Source organism: Rhynchophorus ferrugineus, unplaced genomic scaffold, assembly GCF_030347505.1.
Source record: "Rhynchophorus ferrugineus isolate W39M unplaced genomic scaffold, kcgeb_rfMv2 rfM9, whole genome shotgun sequence".
In the NCBI taxonomy this organism is placed as follows: Eukaryota; Metazoa; Arthropoda; class Insecta; order Coleoptera; family Curculionidae; genus Rhynchophorus; species Rhynchophorus ferrugineus.
The window spans coordinates 7,951,049-7,977,231 of record NW_027472588.1 but is presented as its reverse complement, the minus strand read 5'-3'; the positions used below and the strand labels follow the sequence as shown (position 1 = coordinate 7,977,231).

At 30.9% G+C, this 26,183-nt stretch overlaps 1 protein-coding gene across 3 annotated transcripts in view; it reads left to right on the top strand.

Moving 5' to 3' along the window:
* LOC143202192 (adhesion G protein-coupled receptor E2) overlaps window positions 1–26,183 on the top strand; it is a 325,024-nt gene that overhangs the window by 248,637 nt on the left and 50,204 nt on the right. For all 3 annotated transcript variants that reach the window (XM_076413499.1, XM_076413500.1, XM_076413498.1), the window contains exons 5-6: window positions 14,926–15,045; window positions 25,921–26,107. In XM_076413499.1, coding sequence (XP_076269614.1) covers window positions 14,926–15,045; window positions 25,921–26,107 — 307 coding nt within the window. The remainder of the gene's footprint in view (window positions 1–14,925; window positions 15,046–25,920; window positions 26,108–26,183) is intronic.

Sequence of the window (26,183 nt, the reverse complement as noted above, 5' to 3'; positions counted from 1 at the left end):
TTAATTAATCTATATTTCACAACTGAATATACCTTCCGATAAAACGGACAATTTTTTTTAAGTCTCCTTATTACCATCGAGAGTTTATCTGGACTGGACCTACTGTTTCAATGTGGGCTCCGAATCACGGTCCTTGGCATTAAACCTACCGATTTGCGAGTGACCAACTTAGAAATCATCCCAGAAGACATCCGATATTACCCAGCCTGACGTCTTGTCTAGGATAATCAAAAATATTAAATAGTCACAAACATAAATTTACGACCATTCCCCAGCAGTATTCGAACCCGAGAAAATGGACCGTCCTGTCGCCTTTATCACTGCGCCAACCAAGCCGGCTTAATAATATTTTGACTCACTCATTTTTCGTGTTAATATAGTTTAAAATAAAGAACGAAAGAAGTTCTCTTTCAAAATTTTCACTAAGCAGATTAATATATAAATATATCCAAATCAATATATCAATTAATTGTTTCCAAAAATTATAATTTAAAAACACTTATGAAATAAACCAATTCACCATATTTTGCTTAAAAATAACAAAACCCCAATGAATAATATTATATTCTGCTCTTATTCGAAAATATTTTTTATTAAATAATCTGTGAAAAATATCATCTATTTTGGTACGAGAGCCTTGTAAAAAATTATATATGAATTTAGATAGCGTTGCTGTAATAAAAAAACTCTAGTAACGATGTAATTTGTTTTTTCATGTAACGTTCAAAACGCTGGAAAGTTATTTGGTGTACGCATTGTTCTTTTTTATGAATTTCGTCTGCTGGAGTTTGCGAAATTTATAACAGTATTGAACCGATAAAAAAAGTTTAATATGATTTATACTTTGTTAATAGAGTTTCAGAAAAAATCATATATATTATTTAATTGATATATATGTTATGAGTATTTTATTAAACATTACTAGTTAAGTATTAAGTATTATTATTTTAATAAAGTAGCCAATCAATAATTAACAAGGTATGTGATAACAAAGAGCTTTTAAAAGCTTTTAAAAACGACGTAGGTCAGTGTTATCTAATTTTTTACAAATATCAGCATTTGTATCATTCTACAAGTAACAAACAACAAATCATTAAATATATATGAATATTAAGAAAATATTATACGATATATCCGTAGATGATGAAAACAATATAATTATTTTCCTTCATTAAGGAAGTAAAACGTACAATAATGAAATAAATTAATGGTAAAGAATATCTCGAACTTGATCCAATAATTGGTAGAATCTTGCAAAAGTGCTTCAAGTTACAACATCTACATTTAATGCCATATCACGACTAAATTACTTCCACGATTCATAATCCAGTAAACATACCCAGAAGATATGTCCTTCTATCACCCTATAAGTTTGTCAGCTGCGATATCTAAATATTTCGAATAGCTATAAATCAAGAGGCTCTAAATAATCGTAGAAGAAAGAAATATTACTCCAGAACATCAGAATTTTGTTCCCGCAACAAGCAAGAAAAAAATAGAACAAATTATAAATTGTTTAAATTGATCCAATAATTGGTAGAATCTTGCAAAAGTGTTTCAAGTTACAACATCTACATTTAATGCCATGTTACGACTAAATTACTTCCATGATTCATAATCCAGCAAACACACCCAGAAGATGTCCTTCTATCACCCTATAAGAGGCTCTAAATAATCGTAGAAGAAAGAAATATTACTACAGAACATCAGAATTTTGTTCCCGCAACAAACACGGAAAAAATAGAACAAACTGTTAATTGTTTAAACAGATAAATGAAAAAAAATATGATGTTACTCGGTTACATTTTTCGATATACATGAAGTTTTTGATAAAGTGTGGCTAGTGGACTGCAAGTAGAACAAAAAAACTACATCACATTTCCTGTTTTCAAACCTCATGGGATATCTAGGTGTTTGATTGAATGATTTGCATCAAATGTAGAGGTCAGCACTGGAATAAATACCCATTCTGAAGGCTCTGATGAATCCTATTATTTTGAAGGAATTAAAAACTGAAATAATCTGGACTAAATGTATTGGTTTAGAAAGAGATTATGTTGTGACGTAAGATACATTTTTGCTAAAAAATAGATCTTTGATTCAAACAGCCGACTTATCAAACTTCCCTCGTATAACATTGAAATTTCTTGAACAAAATCGAGCAAACAATTCTAACATTCACTTAAGCATTCATCCCGACAAACATAATTTTCGAAGATCATTCGTTGGATTTTTAATCTTTTGGTAGTAAAAATAATGCGAAAATTATATTTGGAAGATTTTCAATGTGTACTAACTCTACGATCTATTCAAAGTTTTTAAGTAAAGCGTCATGAATATTTGTGACTTCGAAACATTGCAATGTTGCCGCATCAACTTTGTATTTTAGTTCAGTTTGGCTTGGACATACAAAAAAATTCTAATCTAAATAAAATAATGAACAAAAATGTTATCAAATATAATTTATTTTAACATTATGGTATATCTAAAAACTACAGTTAATTATACAGCCACAATAATTCATAGGTAAAAGTTAAAACCTCTTATCACAATTGCTTCCAAGAATTTTGGATACGTCTGGCCGCCGTCCGGTTGTCAGATGTACGCGAAATTATTCAAAATATTAGTTATAATTACTACAGGTTATAAACCGGAAAACATTATAAGTCGCTCCGTAATATATCATATTATTTTGTTTGAAAATGCCGAAAGCAATAGATAGTCAGGGTCACAGGTTGATTGCAGCTTTAATAGGTTATTTCGAAAAAGAACGAGATAATGACCTCCATTTCCTTTTTGCCGGTAAATTCCGTCAGAAAAGTAACTATTGATGATATTAAATAATACCTAGAATTTTATTGAAAATGTTTTTTAACGTGCTGCTGCCTTGCTAAATATTAGTGTGGATACTGTGAATAACATCGCTTACAAAATGAAGAATAAAATGCGTTAGATTCACCCAAGAAAACCCGTCTACATAAAAAGTGGGTGACGAACCTTGACCATCTTGAAATTGGCCCTTTTCAATACTAAATATATGAAATGTATGAGAACAGTAAGTACACAAACTATTCTGTCGATATAAACATAATTTAATAAACTTATTTTAGAGAAAATTGTCTGTTTGGAAAGTATACATAAAAGAGTTAGGGACATGCAGCTCTTTGAAGGATGTAAGACATCATTTCATACACTCTTACAGGGCATATGGTTTGAATGGTATAAAGATAACCCTCGGAGGGATATTGCCTTAAAAAAAATTAATTGTTAAAGGCATAAAATAAAACCAAGGAAGAGAAACTATTTGAATTTGTGTATCTTGATGAAACTTGAATATTTCAAAATTGTTCATTGTGGCACTCTTGGCAAGACAGTAACAAAAAAGTGTAAAGACAACCAAAATTGATGGAAAAAGGTAAAATTTACAACAGCGTTCGATTAGGTTTTGTTGGTCGTTATATTTATTAATAATTAATTGCTGATATATTGCTGGTCGAGAACGATAGTCCATCAAAAAAATTTAGATATGTGGAAGGAAGCTTTGGCAACCATAACACCTAAAACATACAGAGGAAGTACTTGATAAATGGTGGAACTTTGAACATGTTTTAGATAGATTAAAAATTAACAGTTTAGTGATTGAATTGAACAGTGAGTCGGAAAGTGAAAGTGACTGAAGAAAACTTTCAGGATATGTGATAATGCTGTTCAATGCTGGAAGTTCCTGAGACGGAGTGACGAGAAACAACTGAAAACAACTAAAGTTATGTACATAATTAATTGAATATAACTGTGGAAAATGGTATTCTAGGTTGTATACAATATTACTTCATCGATTAAATATTACTGGAAATATATAACTCTAATGCCATCTATTAGAAAAAAATCCTAAAATACAAGACATAGGCAAAATCGAAATTCTTTCCTCCCTACCTCATTATTAAATTAAATAATAACAATACATCTATAATAAAAGAAAATGTCTAGTTATGACTTGAATTCCCTGTGTGCGCGTTCACCACTCCAGCGGTTCTAACAAGCTCAAGTATAATTTGGCAAGGAAATGTATCTTCCCTTTATTTGCATTTCTCGACGTAATATTCCCCAAATTAAGCTCGCCTTCTCTGTCCTAAATATTTCCCTTTCGAATCTAAATTTAATATGACCTTGTCTAGGGTCAGTTTTTTTTCGAGCGTTAACAAAATTCGTGAATTCACAGAACGCTCGTATTGTTAACTTAATTTACATTTTACAAGAAAATATAACTACAATTGTATGTAGTAGGTCAACTAACAAGTTAAAGTTGAAGTAAAACAACGACGTTTTAATAAATTTGAGACTTAATTAAATTTTAAAATAAATGTTAAACCTATTTTATTAGTAACATGCAGTCGACAAACTTTATCTATCCTCCGTCATATCTTTTCTGCTAACTAACACTATTAGTATTTATATCCTGAAACAAAAGTTAGTTAGGTCTGTGGGTCATTGTAAAAAAGTGATATTGAAACGTCGCATCACAAGTTATTTTTAAAAAAGAAAACACTGTTCAAGGTAATTTTTCAACTAATATATTCTAGGATTTGATAAAATATGTATATGTCTGACTTATTGGAACAAAAGTTTTGTCAAACTGAACATTATAACGTATGATTTACATGTGTATTTTGTTGAATAGGTACTTATTACATGGACTTAATATAGTCCAAAAACGATATTTAGGTAACTTCATCTTACTTTTAAGTTTGCTTTCTGTAAGTGTTTTGATATTTAAAGATTTTAAGAAATTATGAATGCAAAAAAGAAGCAAAATGAAAGAGAAACAAGAAAAAAAGGACGGAAGCGTAAAAAAACTAAATGTGAAGGAGACAACAAAAATAGAGGCGAGAGAGAAAAGAATTAGTCTTCCAACAAGGAAGCGTCTGATGACGACCCACTTTTGGTCTCTATTAATGAAGAAGATAGCGAGAATTATGATGCTGAATACCTAGTTTGTCACATAAGATGCATTAAATATTTCCAATGGATGCATATAAAGTTCAAGACCAAAATTTGTCTCTACAAACTGTCGGAAAAATTAGAATTACTTAATTATACTAATGATTGAAAAAGGTCTGATAGGTTATTATAATATGTTTTATAAATATTAACTACATTTAGATTTTGTACTTGGTTGTTACCATTGTCTTTACAGAATTTGTAAATGATTTAACAAGTTGTTGAGTATTTTTAAGAAGAAAATAGTAATGTATCTAAAGTTTTATTTATTAATTTACCTGTAATGATTTGCCACATAAAAAAAGAGAAGATATTTGACGACTGTACATTATACATCTCAAACCTATGACCTTTTGCCACTTTTCTGGTAAATTCAAAACTTCGTAACTATAGAAATAAGATTTCTGAACGAAAAATTGTATAAGGGCGTTCTTACAAATCTCTTTTGAAGCCAGTTTTACATTATTAAGCCACATATTATTAGGGTCAAAATGTGTTTTGTCTAGAATTGTCTTGATGGAAGTTGGCATGTATTATAGGTCCGATTTCACAATGTCTTGTCATTTACGTAACATACACAACCAAACACATTTTCTTTAAATCAAATCAGAACAAAAATATAGTCCCCATTAATGGAATAATTCTTGCCAATACATTGGAAAGATACAGGTACACCGAGCAAAAAGTGCGTTACGGTTATTAGATATACGCTAATAAATATACGAATGCAGTGATATATTACAAAACAAGTCCAAGTTTGTATAAAATCTAATGTGACACTCCTAAAGATAAAATGTCAACAACAAAAAATGGCAAAAATAGCAGGAAACTAACATCTAACTTGAATAACAGGCACGATAAATTCTCAAAGTTGTTTATGAGACGAGACGACACCAAAAATGACTTGTCGAAATAACCAAAAATCTCCGAACTGTGCCGTTACTTTTGATCAATCATCGAAAATTCATGCGCCCATTTCGGAACCCCTAAAACTTAATTTGGCGAGGAGATTTCTGCTCTCCCTATTTGCATTGCCCGATATAATATTCGTCAAATTAAACTCGTCTCTGTTTTAGACATTTTGCCGTCGAATCAGAATTTAATACGATTCGGCGATCGCCCCTTCTGGAGTTCCGATGCAATAACATTTTGAAATTTATCGATATAATCAGAACTCATTATATGAATGTCGAAATTTCCTAGGAAGTTCGGAAAATTCGATATAGATACGTGTCTATCATTAACAGAGGTCGACTATAATGAATATCATATCATATGCATGGCTTTTTGAATGATATAGACGTTTTCAACTGGAACGAGAAAGTCGAGGCACTTTACAAGTCAAAGCATAGAAGCGCTTGTTCTTCTGATTTCTGAGCTGATTAAAAATGCTTATGATATTTCAAGTGGCATACAGTTAAAAATTGCCTTTCTACACTAGTTAATAATAAAAATTAAAATAAAGCTCGTATGTGACAATGACATTTAACAAATGTGTCTCATTACGCCACCGATGGCTACATTTGCTGATGATACTGCAATTATAGCTGTTGGAGACAATAGTGAAGAAGCCACAGGAAAATTACAACAGGCCAGTGACAATATAAATAATTGGACAGAAGCTTGAAAAATGAAAATTAACGAAAGTAAATCTGTGCATGTGCAGTTCATCTAGAATTAGACCGTACAAGCACAATAACATTAATTCCATATAGCAACAACGCTAAATATCTCGGAATAAATATAGATCCAAAACTTCGCTGGAAGGAACATATAAAGAAGAAAAGAAAGGCATTGGAATTGAAATATAGAAAAATGTATAGGCTAATTGGAAGAATATCACAATTATCAGTACATAATAAATTGCTATTATATAAGCAAATACTGAAACCTATATGGACATATGGAGTTCAATTATGGGGATATTCTGCAAAGAGTAACATAAATAAAATACAAATATTTCAGATCAAAGTCTTGAGAAGTATTGTGGGAGCACTCAAACACTGACTACTGGACTGACTACCTACATCGAGACCTTCAGATACCCACAGTCAGTCAAGAAATTCAGAGATTTGCAAGGGGGCATGAGGAAAGACTCTATTCTCATGAGAATATTGAAATATTGCAACTTCTGGTTACCACCAGAGCAGGACACAGACTCAAAAGAATCAAACCGTCTGATCTTGTGTACTGTTGTGTAGTGTTGTGTAGTGAGGTGCATATGCATATTATATAATAAAAAATACAGCGGTGACATGTATAAGCATTATTTCACCAAAGACTGAGATAGAGCCCATGGGTCCTCCTACTTATATACCTCGATTTTAGTTATCATAAAAACAAATTGTAGGTTATTCGGAAACGAGTAGTAACAATGTAATTATTAACTATTAAAAAATACGCCAGCAATGTAATTTTAAACGGGAATATACTGGATAATAAACGGTGTTATATTGGCATAATTGAAGACTTTAAATATTATCATCGTCCCACTCAGTCAACATTAATTAAATAGTTTTCATTTTCACCAAATCTAATGTAACTATACATGTAATTTGGTTTGTGAAATCTTCTTTGCCAATTATGCATTATTATTACCTTAAATTTAATACAATAATTTTTATTTCCTTAAAGTACTAACAGTTTAGTTAACTAATACTAATACAACAGTTTCTGTGCATGTAAGTAACAAGTCAGTTGAAAAGTCCCCGGCCTAGCCCATTAAAACACATTTTTTGGCAAAAATTTTTTCGACATAATTCCCTTCAAGGGTGATAAACTGGTTGTAGCGACCCTCCAACTTTTCATACCAGTTTTGTAGTACGATTCGTCCTTTGCTTCAAAATAGGCCTCAGTTTCGGTGAAAATGACTGAATGATTTGACGAAAATGTCTTCCCATCGAGCATTCTTTTGAGATCTGAGAACAGGAAATAGTCATTGGGGGCCAGATCTGGAGAATACAGTAGATAAGGAAGCAATTCGGAGCCCAATTCAGGGATTTTTGCCATCGTTTTCACTGACTTGGGACACGGTGGATTGTCTTGGTGAAGCAGCACTTTCTTTCTCTTCAAACGCAGCCGTCTTTCGGCAATTTCGGCCTTCAAACGGTTCAGTAACGCTCTGTAATAGCTGCTGTTGATGGTCCTTCCTTTTCAAGGTAATCAATGAAGTTGCGTCACTCAAAATGCTGTAATTCACAAACTAATGATCCGACAGCTGTCAAACTTATACACGCATCTTTTGAGGGTTCGTGCTAACTAAGAAACATATGGATTTAATTCTAGTAGCGCCATCTATGTGTCAAGTCGGGGACATTTCAATTGACCTGTTATGTATAATGGTGAAGGTGGCTATATATAACAATATATATTCATTATACATGAGAGAAGTACTACTATTTTAGCTACTATTCTTACGAGCTTCGGACAAGCTTCTGGTTGTTCTATTGTAGATTTACTAGCCTAAAACGAATAGTTATTTAAAATTATAGTTATTAAAAATACTTCTCTTTCAATAAAGTTTATTTCTCTCATACCCTTTACGTTATTTGTATTTAAGTAATAAGAATGATTTTCTTCTCTGCTTTTTGTTATCTATATGAAACCTGTAACTATTTTGGGGTGTAATTTTGGCATATGCTGAAAATGCTTTCTTACAAATTTGGCAGCCTATATTCCCACTATAACATATTCTACACTTATATTTGTTCATCCATATTTAAAAAACCAATGTATGTTAAACCGCCAGGAAAAATAACATAGTAATTTATTTATTTATTATTCCTATAGAATTATCAGCGCAACTCAAAATCTAAATATTCGTCTTTGTTGTTGTTTTCACTCTATTGACTCGAAGAGAACATACCGTCAATATAGGATAGATATCTTAACAATTTAGAACCACTGAAGATCTACAAGTGGTTAACCTGTGGATCTCCAAAATGTTACAGGTATATTGAACATATATATGTATAACACATTGTTATGACCATCTTTGCTATCATCTTCTATTTTCATGTTCTTTAAGATTGTCTGACCGCAATCTATAAATTAGTATTAGAAAACTATAGAATTTTACTATATTAATCCATAATATATAATATTCTCTATTAATGTTTTGTTAATTAACTTAAATTCGTCCAAAATATATATCGTAAAGTTTGTTTGTAAACATTAGCACACTTAAAAATAAAGAATGTACCAAAATCTTACTATATATAATCATCAATTCGTTTAAGCAAAAATGAGAATCTCCATTAAATGAATTAAACCCCAACCGTACGAAATGTAACTACAAATGTGAGACGTATTGTCTTAGATCCCTTTAAGAAGTGGGAGCATTCGCCACATAATGCTTTAAATATATTTTAAATGCCCCATTACCTAACCTTTATTACAAGTCTTTTGTATTCATCGGATTGCGCGAGCCTGAATAGTCAATGAAGCATTAGAATGATTTATATATAGACCCGGCGTTTATCCGAAAAGACTTTGAATTTCAAAGAATGGCGGCGAATATTCTTGGCTGTCCTACCTTGGACCTCGAACATTATAATGTCTTACACAATATATAACGGTTTTTTTTTCGATAGGTTCGGATTTTCGGCCGGCAGTTTTATTTTACATTTTTTCATACACTATTTCGTCTTTCCTTTGTTAAATTTATTTAATATCGGAGTAAAAATATCATATATTAGACATGTACTGGCGTATTTAAAAGAGATTGAAGCTTACAGATGTCATCGTATAATATATCGAGGCCATGGAGAAGAATAGGCAAAATAACTATTCGAAAGAGTGAGACTTTAGTCTTTATTGTAATATTTTTTGTAATATTAAAAAGTGGAAAATTCAAATCTTATTTTATTTAATAATTTAAATTTATCTTTATTGTAATATAGTACATCATTAAAACGCAATCTTCTTGGACAAGCGACTGTTGAATCTGAGAAGATTAACCGTTTTCTATGTTCATAATATAGATTTATATGTTGTTGAGTCATCACATAGAACGGTAAACTATTCTAAAAAGCTATTACTAAGGATCTTGAGGATTTTATATCTACTAATGTGTAGAACAGCATTAGAGAAGAATAATCATCTTACCACTTTTTACCAAAATACTCCCTATGATAAGTAAGCGATACTAAAATTACTATAACAATATCTAACGTCTAATAAGTTATAAGAAAAACAACTGAATTATCGGCTGAAATTTATATGTTACTTAAAATTAACAGTCGAATCAGTCGATAGTCGCGAAACTGTTGATAGCCCCAAAATAGTCGAAACAGTCGATAGTCAAAAAACTAGCCAACCCTGTAATAGCAATTCTTATTTTCAGTAAAGTGCGGGATTCGACTGTTTTTTATTTTTTCATTCGTGATATATATATATATATATATATATATATATATATATATATATATATATATATTCTTTGCGTACAAACTTTTAAAAAGTAAAAGAAAAAAAATTACTGATCACTATTAACATGTAATAAGTAATTTCATTTTAAAAAAGCAGAATTATTTTTATATTTGAATGGTCTGTGAATCTGTAAAAAAGAATGGAATAATAACCCCACAAATGCTTTATCGTATTTAATATGATAATTGCTATTTTTAAATAACATACAATAATAAATATAGATAATGCAATGGAACTTAAACAAAACCTAAAAACTGAAGACGTACGAAAACAATAAATTCTAAATAAAAATTGGACATATACCTAATCATAGAAGAAACTAATCCATGACATAATTAAAAATGATCGCACAATAACTACTAGAGCTTTTTTTTAAATAAAATAAATGCTTTATTTATTATTGAACGGAAATATTGTTTAATCACTATTCAAAAATATATTATACATGATCAGCTTTTCTCCCGTGATGAGATTCCTTTGATTATTAATAATTTGACCAGATTTTCAAAAATCTTATTCCGAAGGGATAGATGTTGCTTGTATAGCAGAATATTTTAAATGTAACTGATATAAATCAAGTAATATCCTTTTATGAGCATGCCAAAATTCTAATAGATTTTCTAACCCCTAGTAAGTGGCATTTCCAAATACTGCATAATTTGTAAAGCTGTAGCACCTGCTATTATTATTCCTATTATTCTAGCTGTTTTTTATCCAAGTATCTTCAGACGAGATACATTCCACGAAGTGTAGTAAGTATTTTTTAAGTTATAATGGAATATATCTCTTCTGTGATAATTACTTGTCTAGCCTCGGCATTATTTGTAATGCCAAATAATCCTTTAAATCAAGGTTTGCAGATAGCAGTAGTTGAGAATCCTCTTTCAAAATATTCTCAAACCATAGAACGTTTCGCTGAATGCATGATTCTACTGAAAAGTTATAAAATAATAAATATAGATTGTAAAATAGATTTTTCTGTCTTACCTGCTGATAAAATAAATCTTAACCAAAAATTGTGGCGAGCGTCATTACTTTGTTGTATTTTTTAATAGCCAAGAAAATAAATTGTTGAATATTAAAGAAGAGTTTTCCTTTCAAAAGATTTATTTATTAGAAATATGTAGCATAAATATTGAATATAGTTTAACACCTCTTTACGGTTAATGCTTTTTACAAAATATAATTACTTATAATTCTATATAAGCCTAAGTTTGGCATATTTTTGTCAAGGTTATCCAGCCAGATTATTAAAAATCAATCGAATCAAACTAATACACCCGAAAATAGTAACTAAAGGTACATGAGTGAAACAGTCACTAGTAAAAAGTAGTCAATTACTATACACTCGATATTCAATTTCAGTCGAAATTTCCCAACGCTACTTAAAATCTTAATTAATTTGAAATATAATAATAATACTCAGTATAATGGAAATCAAATAACTTACGAAATGATCACAGAATATTCTTTATATGAAAATTCGTATTTTAAGAAATCTATGGGAAAGTGGAAAATACTTATTTCTCCAAGGCAAGGAAAAGATAGAAATACAATTTCTGCTGTCCAATTTGTAAAAGTTTTCATTTCGTGCACTTTCTAATTTAAACGTTTTCAAAAGAAATGTCAACGTTTCTTATTAAGAATGAAACAGAATTAATATCAACATTCACTGAATTTTTAGGTTTACGTTATTTCCTTTTAATAATGTATTCATATATTTTCAATATTGGTATACAAAACTCGATAAGTAATAGTTAAATGTTAATGAAACTTAGTGTAAAACTTACTACATAATAATAATGTTGCTTTTTAATATGATTATGATCGTTATAAATATAATATATTTAAAATGTATATAGGAATAGTAAAAATGCATAAACTGCATTGACTATCAACCGATCAGAATTCCTATTCGATTTCAATCTGCTCAAAGGTAATTTTACGGACAAAAACTCTATCATCTCTATTTGCATTTCTAAATTAAATTCTCTCTAGTTTCCTGATCCATCAATTTTGCTAGGTGGGTATGGATGAATCAGTGATCTGTAAAAATCATACAAGATATGGCCTAGTACACATAATTATATTTATAATGTTATATTTATATTATATATTATATTTCCGTTATTAAAAATGGTTTTTAATTTTCAATTATCATTTTTAATTCATATTTATCCTTAAGGAAAACAATTAAGAATCACATGATAACGGCTAAATTCAATTAGTGTGATTTGATATTTCTTAGGAAAAATATTGATAAATAATTCATTCATTCATTAAGCCCGTTTGTCTCTTTCTTCTCTGAAAAAAAAGACAAAATCTCCACAAAACAAAAGCATGCATGTCCGTTATCAGTTTTTCGGATAACTTTAAAAAATCAACCACTCTATAGTAAAATAGTTTTTTTGCCAGATAATTGAGGACAAATATCCGAACGATTTTGCCATTTACACAGATGGTTCAAAGCACGAAAACTTCATGGGTGCGACATACACTTCAAGTCAGTTTGAGGAGCACTTTTGGCTTCCATCTCTAACCAGTATTTTTTCTGCGAAACCGCTGGCTATCGGCAAGGCTCTATCTGCATTGGAAAAGTCATCGATGAACGGCCAACAGATTCAAAAAATGCCTTGAAGAGTCTGAAACCGGCAAAGGCCGTGCAGCCCCTGGTTACATATATAAGAGAGTTGCACACAACTCTACCAACGAAGGGGCAAGGATTACATACTTCTAGGTCTCCTGTCATAGGACAATACCCGGAAATGAAAAAGCCGACCGTTTAGCGAGCAGGACAGATGATTCGACGAAAGTAAATCTGTTTAGCAAGAAAGATGCTTAAACACTCATGAAAGCTTTCAATAAACAATTAGACTAATTAAATTGGGATCTCCTTAAGAAGAATAATAAATGATGAGAGATCAAGAGGGTCTTTCACCAGCTTCTTGATATCAGTAATATTAGTAGATTCAAACTGAGTATCCCCGCTGGTCTGCCGATAGAGCATTGTAGACTTACTCACGAATACTTGTTAAAAGAACGAGGCTCATCCCTGTGTGACCAACGTCAGACTCAGACTTTTTGACAGCCACGTACCTACTCCAGCACTTATAACATTCACTGAGAAATGAGATATTTATATCCTTTTATGCTTTAATTAATTTGTTTTTCTAAATGTTTTGTCTTTAACTTATTTTACATTTTACTTATACTATACATTGTTAGCGTTATTTTATATTTTATGTATTTACTGTGTTGTATGACTAAATCAGTGACAACATCGCCTACCTAGCTTTGTAAAAGTCTTTTATCTAATTTTTTCACTAAATTTGTGAGGTAACAGATATAACTTAACTAACTTCTCTTCTGTCTAATTAGGACTTGTTTTGTTCAATATCCTTTTAGTTTAAATACTGTTTCTAAAACTTCTTCATCGAAGCTGTGTCAATTACACTGATTACACCACCAGGACTGACGAGACAAACCACAAGAGCTTCCGAAATGGGTTCATTTCACTTCTTCATCCTTTCCCTGGAGTGTTCGCTTAGAAAGAGATTCATCCGATTTCTGTCTTATAGCACATTCTCCTGAGTGTCTATTGAAAAGTCCTTTCATGATCTAAATTCAACCAAAAACCATTCCATGTACTTTACTCATTTTTTACTTCTTTACACATTTTACACATTTTTTTTTCCTAGCATATCCATATTTTCTACTAGACAGGGCGAAATTCTGATTAGAAAATCAGGCTACGTCACAAAATTAAGTTGAACTGTATGTTGATATTATTTGTTCATTGTATTATTTATTATATTATTGTTTTTTTTTTCTTTTTTTTATATATGACAATCGTTTAGAAATAGCATATGAAAAGCAAATTAATAGAAAGTTATAAAGTATGATACTTTAGTAAAATAGTTTATAGAGATTTTGAATAAAAGAACCCACAGATACACAGTGTAGATAAAACAATTAAAAATATTTCAATTTAACTCTAGCTGTCTGCATATATTTTTTTGAAAAATATAACTCTTATCAACTTTCAAATTTGAATAAAGACACAACCAGCTCGGAAAAAGACTGGATTTTAATTTAGACGGTGATATCGGAAATATGCGGATGAAAATTTCCATGTCAGTCTATGTTTTCGCGAAATGGAATGCGAATATGAATTACGGTTGATTGATCAAAGGTGATATCCGGTCCTGCCAGTTTCCAATCAATCAATTTGTCCTCAATCTTTGTCTTCTGACTCTTGTTGGGAATAAATATGGTTTAAATTACACAGTAGAAGTTATAGTGCAATGATATAAACTATATTTCGTTCTGTAACTTTATACATTAATGTCGTTATAAAATGTGAATATTATATTTTAAAAAGTGTTTGTACACCATATAGTATCTTTTTTAAGATGGTTAACAAGAAATACAATATAATTAGTACTATTTAAAAACGCTTATTGCATTCGTGATAATAATTAAGTACTTTCCTTTCAGATATTCCCTTTTTGGCTGGGGACTCCCTGCCATCCTGCTTAGTTTAGGACTTCTAGTACAATATTATGATAAATCTGGCCACCTGCTGGACACCCATGACTTGCGGGATCAAAACTGCTGGTAATTATTACCATAATTAACTAATTAATATTAATATGTTATTGAAAATTAATATGAAGTATGTAAAGTTATAATAATTATAATTTTCCTTTTAATATAGGAAGCTTAAATTAAAAATGAATACTTAATGAACATTTTGTAACTACTAGGTCAATTAAAAAGACCCCGGCCTAACACATAGATGGCGCTACTAGAATTAAATCCATATGTTTTTATTTAGCCCTAACTCTCAACTCAAGTCAAAGATGTATGTATAAATGAGACAGCTGTCGAATCATTAGTTTGTGAATTATAGAATTTTGAGTGAAGCAAATTTTGTTATTGTGAAAAAATGGATAAAAAGGAATTTCTCGAATTGATAAAATATTGCTTTTTCAAGGGAAAATATACAGTTGAATCAAAAACCTGGCTTGATGCAGACTTTCTGGGCACTGCTCTAGGAAAATCAACCATTGGTATTCCAATGCTTTGGTATGCTAAGTTTAGACGTGGTGAAATGAACACCGAAGACGGTGAACGCAGTGGACGTCCAAAAGGGGTTGTTACGGACGAAAATATTTTAAAAATCCACAAAATGATTTTGAATTATCGTAAATTGAAATTGAATGAAATAGCAGCCACTCTAAAGATATTAACTGAACATGTACATCATATCATTTACGAATATTTGGGTATGAGATATCTCTGTGCAAAGTGGATGCCGCACGAGGTCACTTTTCACCAAAGTCAACGACGAGTTGATGGTTCGAATCAGTGTTTGAAGATGATCAACCGTAATAAACCCGAGTTCTTGCATCGATATGTGACAATGGATGAAACATGGCTCCATCATTTCACTCCGAAGTCCAATCGACAGTCATCCGAGTGGACTGCACACGATGAACCCGCTCCAAAGCGTGGGAAAAACAAGAGCCGTCTGGCAATGTTATGGCGTCCGTATTTTGGGATGTGCATAGAATAATTTTCATTGCCTACCTTGAAAAAGGAAGGACCATCAACAGCGACTAATACATAGCGTTATTGGATTGTTTGGAGGACTAAATCGCCGATAAACAGCCGCAATTGAAGAAAAAGAAAGTGCTGATTCACAAAGACAATGCACGGTACGACAAGTCAGTGAAAACGATGACAAAAATCCATGAATTGGACTTCGAATTGCTTCTTCATTCTCCGTATTCTGAAGATCTGGCCTCCAGCCACTATTTCTTGTTCTCAGATGTCTAAAGAATGCCCGCTGGGAAGAAATTTTCCTCGAATGAAGAAGTGGTCGACGAAACTGAGGTCTATTTTGAAGCAAAGGACAAAATCGTACTACAAAAATGGTATCGAAAAGTTGAGCGGTCCCTATGATCAGTTTATTACCCTTGAAAGAAATTATGTTAAATAAAAACACAAAAAATGTGTTTTACTATGGTAGGTCGCGGACTTTTCAATTGACCTGTTATATTAGCGATTATTAGTATAAACTACTTAGTAATGATTAAAAGAACTTTTTCAAATAGTAGATATTATATTTTTGGTAGTTTTTTTTAAGTGGTTTAACAACAATAATCAACAGTTATAACAACATAACAACAACAATATAGCAATATATCAACAACAGTCAACAGTTATAGAAACTTTAATTAACATTCACTTACTTAAAATACAAATAATGAAGATAAAACGTAATATTAATTATACTATAACCATAAATTTAAACAATATGATTAAAAAAATCTGGATATGATAATACGTACATTTTCCAGTTTAAAAAATATCATACATTTTATAGATCCTTGGAAAGCGGAATATCTAAAATAGCATACAAATATGTATTCTGTCAGTCACCTGAAAAGTTAAATAACTGAAAAGGGAGATGAAAAAAACCTACATCGAGAACAAATGATAATAAGCTTGTATAAATACCAAAACCAGCCAGTTTCCAATTTTCTGCAAAGCAGCTGGAAGAAAAACAAGAATATATAAAGAGACTAATTGATAAAGAGGGCGCAATATTATTTTACAATACCATACTTCATTAATAAAAATAAAATCTTATAATTTAAAATGTTTTAGGATGTTTATTAAAATTTTTGTTATGACATTTAGATATGATTAAGCAACCAGCAAGAAATTGTGATGTAAAAATAAGTCTCAGAAGTAAAATTATTTAATTTAATATATCGTATCGTGAATCAGGAACGGAACCCGTGAAATCCTGCTTGGTAATACTTAAAGGACAGCTCTATTCTACACGCCATTTAAGCTAGAAACGTTATTGAATCAAAATTCATGCCAAAATACAAGAAAGACCTGCTGAAACTTTGGATATTGTTTTAACAAACTATTACAAATAATTTTAAGGCCATATTTTTTATAAACAAGACATTTCTCTTCCAGCTGATGTTTGTCTTGAGCAATAATAGATCTTTACGTGACTATACACCTCGCGACTTTCTAAGAAACAAAAATTAAGTTCCTATTTATGTCTATTAGTCACCTCAAAAGACAAGTAAATATTATATTAGTGACTTATATTAAATATCATAAAAATTCACATAACTTATATAGAAGTATACGGAAGAAGAATACAGTAGTCTATAACGATATCTGGAAGTCTAACTGAATAAATCAAGTATACAAACATAGAAAGGGCAAATAGTCTGAACAGTTATTCATGTTCAAATCGATGCCATATTCTGCTGCTCAGCACTTGTATTTTTATGGCGATATGAAAAAGGAAGAAGAAGATATCAGAAGATATAGAAATATGGAAACAAATGTTTTACAGCCTTATTGTTAAACAGGCACTAAACTACTAGTCTAAAATACTGAATAAAAACTTTTAAATTATGTTAACATTAAAATGTCTAGATATTATTTAATGATATCTGAAATTTTCAAATAAATCATAAAAAAGTCTTCTAGTATAATAAACACTTAATACTATTAATAGTTCCAGTATATTATATAAACTGAATTTAAAAAATTAGTTAATGTTTATCAATGGGTCATAAAAATAATTATTTTATAATACCATACCAAACTATGAAAACATATCGTCAAAAAGATCTTGTACTATTAATAGTTGAAGAATATAAACTATTAATAATTTTAATATTTCCGAAATATTATCGAGAATGCAATGTTTAGATTTAAATTGACTGAAACTAGTGTGGGCGACCAAATAAACTAAAGGCCTAAAATATATTTAGATGGAATTACTTACTTAGTAACTCAGACAGTTCTATAAACTTTGAATTTATGGATTACAAGCGCCCACTCATTTCCTTAAATAGCTAAATAACAATGCGACTAGTCGTTTCCGTCTAACCTACAATTTGTCTTTATGATAACTTAAATCTAGGTATATAACTAGGAGGACCCTTCGGTCCTATCTCAGTATTTTTTATTATATGCATCTTACTACACAACACTCGCAAGGTAGATGGTTCGATTCTTTTGAATCTGTGTCCTCTTTTTGTGGTATCCAAAAGCTGCAATACTTCAATATTCTTATGAGAATGGAGTCTTTCCTCCTGTCCCCTTGCAATTCTCTTGATTTCTTGACTGCCTGTGGATATCTGAAGGTCTCGATGTAGGTAATCAGTCCTATAGTATTTGGGTGCGCCCACAATACCTCTCAGGACTTTATTCTTATTTGTATTTTATTTATGTTACTTTTTGCAGAACATCCCCATACTTGAACTCCGTACGTCCATATAGGTTTCAGTATTTGCTTATATAATAACAATTTATTATGTACTGATAATTGTGATTTTCTTCCAATTAGCCAGTATATTTTCCTATATTACGGTTCCAGTTCTTTTCTTTTCTTCTCTATATGTTCTTTCCAGGGAAGTTTTGGATCAAGATTCATTCCAAGATATTTAGCGTTATTGCTATATCGAATGATAGTATTCTTTAATGTTATTGGTGCTTGTACGGTCTGTCTATAAGTGAACTGCACATGTACAGATTTACTTTCGTTATTTTTATTTACTCTTTTCCAACATCGGCTACCATTTTTCAAAAGCTTCGATGAATAATGTGTAGTGTGCTAAAGTTTTGGCGAGGAAAAATCTTGTGTCGTCTAGATAATCTGTTAAATTTCGAGCCTCTATCTTGAAAAACACATTGTCGAAAATATCATCATTAGAGGTCAAATAACAAAATTACCATATAAACAAGATAAGGGCCGTATTATTGCAACATATTCAAAATACGGTCATCGAACCGTGAAATGACTTTAATTATTAAAAAATCGAATTAAATCCTGAGTCCCCATTTTATCAGGGCCAAATAATTACCATCAACTTTACGGCTGTCGAGATTAATCCATATCTATCCGGTTTAGCTGGCAAATTTCCCATTTTCTACTAGATTAAATTTTGATTACGAGATAATTTGCCATACAACGATCCGACAGGTAAACGACTTACTAGTGGCGACAACTAGTTATCTTGTGATGCTTAATTTATACGGGTACCAGTCGCCCATCTGATGTAATAGAAATTTAATATTTCATGGCATCGGCGGTCATATCTGGATACTTTATAGTATAGCCGTCTATAATCAGTCATAACTAACCGTCTTTAAACCTACAATTTAAAGGCTAAGCATTCATTTTTATTAGAAATTGTAGTGAAAATGTAGAGTGTTAAAGTTTTGTCGCTGAACAGAGCTCAAATTGGTAAAGAAATATCAAATTAAACAGTTGTAGTAATTGTTATTGAACCATATCATATTTCGTTATATAGTCTTTATATTAAATGGTGAGAAAATTGTTATACTTCTTCATACATTCACTGTAGGCGCTAATAAAAATGCTTTCAGAGTAATATAAAAAAAATCAGTCATTGAATTGTCAAGTTGTTGAGTCTTAAACTGTGTTGTTACAACATTTTTCAGTTTCACAGCTGCTGGGTTACTATTAATTGTTCGGTGCTTTTGAAAGGTTATATATTTCTATTAGACAACGGGCAAATAGCTTGTTTGTTTGGGTAGAGTAATTTATTTCCACAATAAAACAAACAATATAAGTTAATGGTGATTTTTGTCATATGTCCTTATAATCGAAATGAGTTTAAAAGATAACAAAAATCGCAGAGCTGCCTACCGGGTCTGTTCAAATATTTATAAAAATTCCTGCGATCCTATATATATATATATATATTCAAAAGCACGTAGAAAATTTTCAAGGTTTAGTTAGATATTTGGGTGTAATGTTATTATTGAGCTGATGTGATGGAAAATCGGAAGTCGTTCAATGCAAAAGCCATTCAATTTACTTTTTAAGCACTAATTATAGCATATGAGACCTCGTAGAAATATTGTAAACAACTACGTTTATGGTGTAACGGTTAGAGCGTTTAGTTCCCAAACGGAGGTCGCGGGTTCGATTCCCTGTAGGAAGAATAACTTTTGGTTGTTCTAGTTTAGTTACAATATTTGTCAAATCACCTAGGCTAGGGAGCGGTCCCCGCGGCCTGAAACGCTCCTTATTTTCAATCATTGTTTCTTTATTCCTATTTTTCCTCATACGGCACTCATATTGCACTTTTACTGGGCATAAGCATTTTAATATTAAATAAAACAACTGCGTAATTTATTAAGTAAATATCTAACACTAAAAAGAGAAAATTAAAATATTTTTAACAAAAAAAGACTTCAAAATATAAATAAGGAACTCACTAAAAATTAAAAAATAATCAAACTAAGATTTTTAACACAAAAACATTTTAAAATAAAAATAAACAAAAACCTTATTTAACCTATCTACTACACGTATTTTATATGTTATATACCTACCTAAATCTATTTATCTATTGACAATTTTATTTTAACTACTACCAACTGATCAGTTTCAGTTCAGGTCGGTGCCAAGCCCAAAAAATGTAAAAATTATAATATAGTTTTGAGACATATATAAAAAGTTAAATTACCAACAAAACAAATCAAAACTAATATGACTGTTTAGGTTCGGCACCGACTTCAAATTTATCAGTTTTCAATAAATCGGTTCAATTTTTTTGTTAAAAATATTTTTCTTGTTTTCTTCCTTCATTTTCGACGCTTCTCTTTTAACACTTGCAGCAGGTGGTATTTCTAAATAAAACTAAATGAATGATTTATCTTTATCCAATCAGAATGCAACCCATACCATTGCCTTTTTATTTAAGCCATTCTACCTCCCCCACTTCTTCTAGTAAATAATGGTTTTTAGTAATAATTTGGTGTTCATTGTTCATTTATTATGTGTCCTCATATCATAATTATAATCCTCCGTAACTTCGCTCAGAACAGAAACCCTACCGGATTTCGTCTTAATCAAATCCCACCAAAGATTATACGAAACGGCAAAAAATAGCAAAAGTGATCTTGCAAAACCCTTTCCTTTTCCTTCATTTACTTAAGAGACCTAGTTTACTTCGAACCTAATTAACGGCAGACCTGTTTTTGCCGAATATAAAACCCGAGGTTACAACTCCCGGTTCCGAATTCTTTTGAGAACTTTTTATCAAATGACAGCTACGAATGATGAATGCTTAATGAAAGGGACGGAGGCGAGTTATTAATTTAAAACTGTTAAAGTTTCCCTCTCCCGCGATGTTACCGAGAGAGTTTTGTCTCTATTTAATTATCTGGAAAGAAATTGTTGGGGTTCGGGTACGATTTTTTTAAATTTCTGAGGATAACGTTATTCTAAAATTGGGCAAAAAATATTACAAGTTGCGTGCCTAAAGAAACTTGGCAGAAGTCAATAGAAATATCAAGTATTTCAGAGAAGTATAAACAGCTATATCAACATAATGGGAAGAATGGGAGAATGGCTTATTGTATTGACCATATGGTTGCTTGCTTTCTTCAGATTGTTTTCCTTTAGTGGCTATACAAGTCTAGAAATTTGAGAAATATCGTGTTTTTTCATATTATCAAAGCTTAACCCTTTAAAAATATGCGCTTAAGGGGCTTTTTCAAAATTTAAATTATTTTCGGATATAGTAGTTTTAGTGACACGGCATCTAAAAACGTATCAATTAAACTATAACAAATTTTTAATATTTTAAAAAATTAGGAAATATTAAGAATACTAAAAAATTGTTTGGCTTCTTTTCTTTAATACGATGGAATAAATTATAGAGAAGACTTGTGATATCATGAAATCTTTGAGAGTAGTGTTGGGAACAATCGACTGAAATCGACTAATTTTTACTATTGACTGTTTCAGTCGCTATTTTTGGTTCGACTGTTTTTACTACTTTTTACCAGTTTCAGTCGATTGTTTTCAGTCGCTATTTTCGGTCCGACTGATTTTGTTACTATTTTCGGTCGACTGCTTCAGTTATGTACTTTTAGTTACTATTTTTGGTTCTGCTAGGTTCATTCGATTGATTTTTAACGTCCTGGCTCTGTCGTCCTAGCCGCGACCTTGCCAAAAATGTACCCAATTTATGCTTACATAGATTTATATGTAATATATATAGTTTTATGATATTTTTGGTAGTTTGCTTGTAAATAGTAATATATTATGTATTAATATAGCAGCATTTTGGAACCATATTTTTCAATAATGTTAATGTAATAGGGTAAAAAGATTTGAAAGAAAGAAAATTGTGAATGATAAATAGTAAATATTTAATAAATATTTCCGTTCAATAATAAATAAAGCATTTATTTTATTTAATAATAATCTCTAGTAGTTATTGTGCAATCATTTTTAATTATGTCATAAAAAAATTTCTGTGATTAGGTATATGTTTAATATTTATTTAGTACATCTTTAGTTTTTAGGTTTTGTTTAAGTTCTATTGTATTGTCTATATTTATTATAGTATATTATATAAAAATAGCAATTAACATATTATTCCATTCCATAGAAAAATTCCATTCGTTTTTACAGATTCATAGATCACCAAGTATAAAAGTTATTCTACTTCGTTTAAAATTAAATTATTAATTGCACGTTAATAATATTCAGTATTTCTTTTCCTTTGCCTTTTTAAAGTTAGTACGTGTTAGTAGTTAGTACTACCGTTGGAAAAAATAAGCACATATAAAATGAACAGCTCCAAGCAATTATCTCCGTCTTTTCTTCTCTCACAATTTATACAGGAATGGGTTCGTACATCTTCGTCTCACGCGATGCTACCGTAAGAATTTTGTCTCTATTTAATTATCTGGAAAGAAATTGTAGGGGTTCGGGTACGATTTTTTTAAAATTTTCGGAGGATATAAGTTATCCTCAGTTATTTTAAAATTGGGCAAAAAATATTACTTATTAAAGTTGCGTGCCTAAAGAAACTTGGCCGAAGTCAATAGAAATATCAAATATTTCACGCAGAAATAGCTATATAAAGATGATGAGAAGGGTGGGGGAGGTAGAATGGCTTAAATAAAAAGGCAATGGTATGGGTTGCATTCTGATTGGATAAAGATAAATCATTCATTTAGTTTTATTTAGAAATACCACCTGCTGCAAGTGTTAAAAGAGAAGCGTCGAAAATGAAGGAAGAAAACAAGAAAAATATTTTTAACAAAAAAATTGAACCGATTTATTGAAAACTGATAAATTTGAAGTCGGTGCCGAACCTAAACAGTCATATTAGTTTTGATTTGTTTTGTTGGTAATTTAACTTTTTATATATGTCTCAAAACTATATTATAATTTTTACATTTTTTGGGCTTGGCACCGACCTGAACTGAAACTGATCAGTTGGTAGTAGTTAAAATAAAATAGTCAATAGATAAATAGATTTAGGTAGGTATTAAGCTATATTGTGTGTGTATATAGTAACATATAAAATACGTGTAGTAGATAGGTTAAATAAGGTTTTTGTTTATTTTTATTTAGATAGTACAACGATTATTATATATATATATATATATATATATATATATATATATATATATATATATATATATATATTATTTTAAAATGTTTTTGTGTTAAAAATCTTAGTTTGATTATTTTTTAATTTTTAGTGAGTTCCTTATTTATATTTTGAAGTCTTTTTTTGTTAAAAATATTTTAATTTTCTCTTTTTAGTGTTAGATATTTACTTAATAAATTACGCAGTTGTTTTATTTAATATTAAAATGCTTATGCCCAGTAAAAGTGCAATATGAGTGCCGTATGAGGAAAAATAGGAATAAAGAAACAATGATTGAAAATAAGGAGCGTTTCAGGCCGCGGGGACCGCTCCCTAGCCTTGACAAATATTGTAACTAAACTAGAACAACCAAAAGTTATTCTTCCTACAGGGAATCGAACCCGCGACCTCCGTTTGGGAACTAAACGCTCTAACCGTTACACCATAAACGTAGTTGTTTACAATATTTCTACGAGGTCTCATATGCTATAATTAGTGCTTAAAAAGTAAATTGAATGGCTTTTGCATTGAACGACTTCCGATTTTCCATCACATCAGCTCAATAATAACATATTTGGGTGTAATCTATCTAATAAATAATATATATATATATATATATATATATATATATATATATATATATATATATATATATATATATATATATATATATATGTATATATTGTTCCATCGTAAAGTTTGACATTTTTGACGATATAAGTGCCCAGAACATTTCGTCGCTCGCCGCTATCTGTTTATTTTATATTTAGTTGAATTTTTCGTCTTGGCAAAAAATGGAACTGAATAGTAAACATTTTCGTGCCATGATTTTTTACGATTTTCGACGTGGATTATCACAACAAGAGTGCATCAATTATTTTAATTTGACTTTTGGCGATGAAGCTCAATCAAAAATCACCGTGTATCGCTGGTTTAGTAAATTCAATCGTGGTCGTATATCAATGTCCGACGAGTTTCGTGAAGGTCGTCCAAAATCGGCTGTTGAGCCAGAAAACATCGATGCTGTGTGCGAAATGATTAAGCAAGATCATCATGTCACCTATTGTGAGAATGAGGCAACCCTAAGCATTAGTTCCACCAGCATATATGCTATTTTACATGAACACTTAGCTGTGTGAAAGTTATGTTCGCGTTGGATCTCACACAATTTGACAATCGCTCAAAAAGACTCGTGTCGATTGGTGCAAAGAAATGCTTAAGAAATTCAATCGCGGTGCTTCGAAAGGCATTTATAAAATCGTGACAGGCAACGAATAATGAATATATTCGTATGAGCCCGAAAGCAAGCAGCAGTCGACTGTATGGATGTTCCAACTTGAACCAAATCCAACAATAGTTGTTCGCGCACGAAGCCCTTCAAAGAGAATGGTGGTCTGTTTCTTCGGGAAAACTGGTCATACTGCAATAGCGCCTCTAGAGGATCGTAGAACAGTAAATTCTGATTTATACTCAACCATTTGTTTTCCAGAAGTCTTCGGTGAAATAAGGAAAACAAACAAGATACGCCTGATTGTTCTTCACCATGACAATGCGAGCTCTCACACATCGGCTCAAACAATAGTCTACTTTAGCACTCAAAACATTGAATTGATAGGTCATCCGCCGTACAGCCCTGATTTGGCACCCAATGACATCCGTGAAGTATAAACTGCGTGAACGTGAAGTTATTATGTATTTAAAATATCAATTTACTTTTCCATCGTGTCTCCTACATGATACAAGAAAAAAATGACACCATGCAATATTTTCGGACTAAAAGAAATATCAATTAGCTTGGCACTGACAGATATAAGTAGTATTATCATGATTTAAGAAAAATAGATGATTTTGTGTCACAGATGGTTGAGTGGAAAAAATAAGACTCTTTAACTATGTAAATTTCATTATATAAAATATAAAACAAATTAATTATTGTAATTAGTCGTCTTAAATCGTATAGATATTTTTTGTACATGTACAATACTATATTTTTTTTATTGATGGATGCCCTTTTTTGCAGGTTTTTGAGTGAACACGCCCTTATTTATGGCCTCGTAGTGCCCAGCTGTATTTTAGTCTGCACCACCCTCTACTACCTTCTTCGATCAGCGTTTCTGTCTAGATATATCATTAGTATGCAGCCGGACAAGCGGATCCGTGATAAAATGCAGCGCAAGGGCACTCTCCAGTTGATTCTTTTCACAAAGGTAAGATAATTTTATTTTCTATCGAATGAAGGACCGAAAATTGATTTATGAAAACTGATAAAGAAGAATAATACTT